Source organism: Eufriesea mexicana, unplaced genomic scaffold, assembly GCF_001483705.2.
Source record: "Eufriesea mexicana isolate 0111107269 unplaced genomic scaffold, ASM148370v2 scaffold19034, whole genome shotgun sequence".
Classification (NCBI taxonomy): domain Eukaryota; kingdom Metazoa; phylum Arthropoda; class Insecta; order Hymenoptera; family Apidae; genus Eufriesea; species Eufriesea mexicana.
In genome coordinates this window covers 218,762-219,851 of record NW_016926279.1, presented here as the reverse complement: position 1 = coordinate 219,851, position 1,090 = coordinate 218,762, and the positions used below count along the sequence as shown (strand labels likewise).

The 1,090-nt window shown below is 28.3% G+C and overlaps 1 protein-coding gene across 1 annotated transcript in view; it reads right to left on the bottom strand.

Annotated features, from left to right (window-relative positions):
* Positions 1–211: 211 nt before the first annotated feature.
* LOC108554362 (adenosylhomocysteinase 2) overlaps positions 212–1,090 on the bottom strand; it is a gene marked incomplete at its 5' end in the record, with an annotated part of 4,627 nt that continues 3,748 nt past the window's right edge. The window contains 3 exons of the mRNA XM_017909619.1: positions 212–485; positions 563–683; positions 757–1,003. Of these exons, the coding sequence (XP_017765108.1) occupies positions 479–485; positions 563–683; positions 757–1,003 (375 nt within the window). The remainder of the gene's footprint in view (positions 486–562; positions 684–756; positions 1,004–1,090) is intronic.

Sequence of the window (1,090 nt, the reverse complement as noted above, 5' to 3'; positions counted from 1 at the left end):
TGAAGATAGTATCTAAAAGATCAAAAATAATTTTAATGAAAAATTCTTATTACGTAATCTACAGTGTTAAAAATGCTTTAGACATACAGATTTTTACAGGAAACATTTTGCTTAATATTGCATGAATATCCCTAAACATGCAAAAATTATTAATTAATTGCTATATACTTCTGAATGTCAATTAAATATATATTTACTTATATAATGCCTGGTTACTGCAGCTAATGCTGAAGCAATATTTTGGTTGGTTGGTATCATATGGAAATATTTTTTGAAGTATAAGGAAAATATTTCTCCAGAATAATAGAACGTAATTATATTAATGATAATATGAAACCTTATTATATGTATCTATTAATTCAGATTAATGAAATTAATAGAAGAAACTTCAATAAAATGAAGCAGCTATTTTTTAATACTCATAAACGTAAGTTTAAAATATCGCATATACTGTGCCATGTCACTTATCCATATATTTTTAATAGCTGAAATAAATTGAAATAATAATTTTAAATAAATAAAATTGAATAATGATTTTAGTTAGGATATAAAACGTACGAACCGGTAATAATTAGGCTTAAAAGGTCCAGCCTTATTAAGTCCCATATATTTGGCTTGTTCATCTGTTAATTCCGTTAAATGTGCATCAAATGTCGGTAAATGTAATGATGCCACGTACTCATCTATTGAATAATATTATTGTGTTATAGTTTACAGTAATATAAATAATAAAAAACAACAATATTTTATATTTACCCATTTTTTTCGGTAAAAGATAAACGTCACTTTTATATCGTCCTGGAGGTGCATTAAAAAGTTCAATCAGTGCTAACGCTTGGGTAGCAGCTGTAATCGATACAACAAATGAAGGAATACTGGAACAAGACAAGTTGACTAACCGGCCTTCCGCTAATAACACGATGCGCTTTCCATCTGGCCAGATTACATGGTCCACTTGAGACCTTACTTTTTCCCAAGTTAAATCAGGCGTGCGTAAACTGTTCTGTTAAGAACATATTAAAGGAGTCTTAATGTCTTACCAATATATTTCTTTTTTTGTTCTGAAATATAAGAAATACGAGTTTTTCCC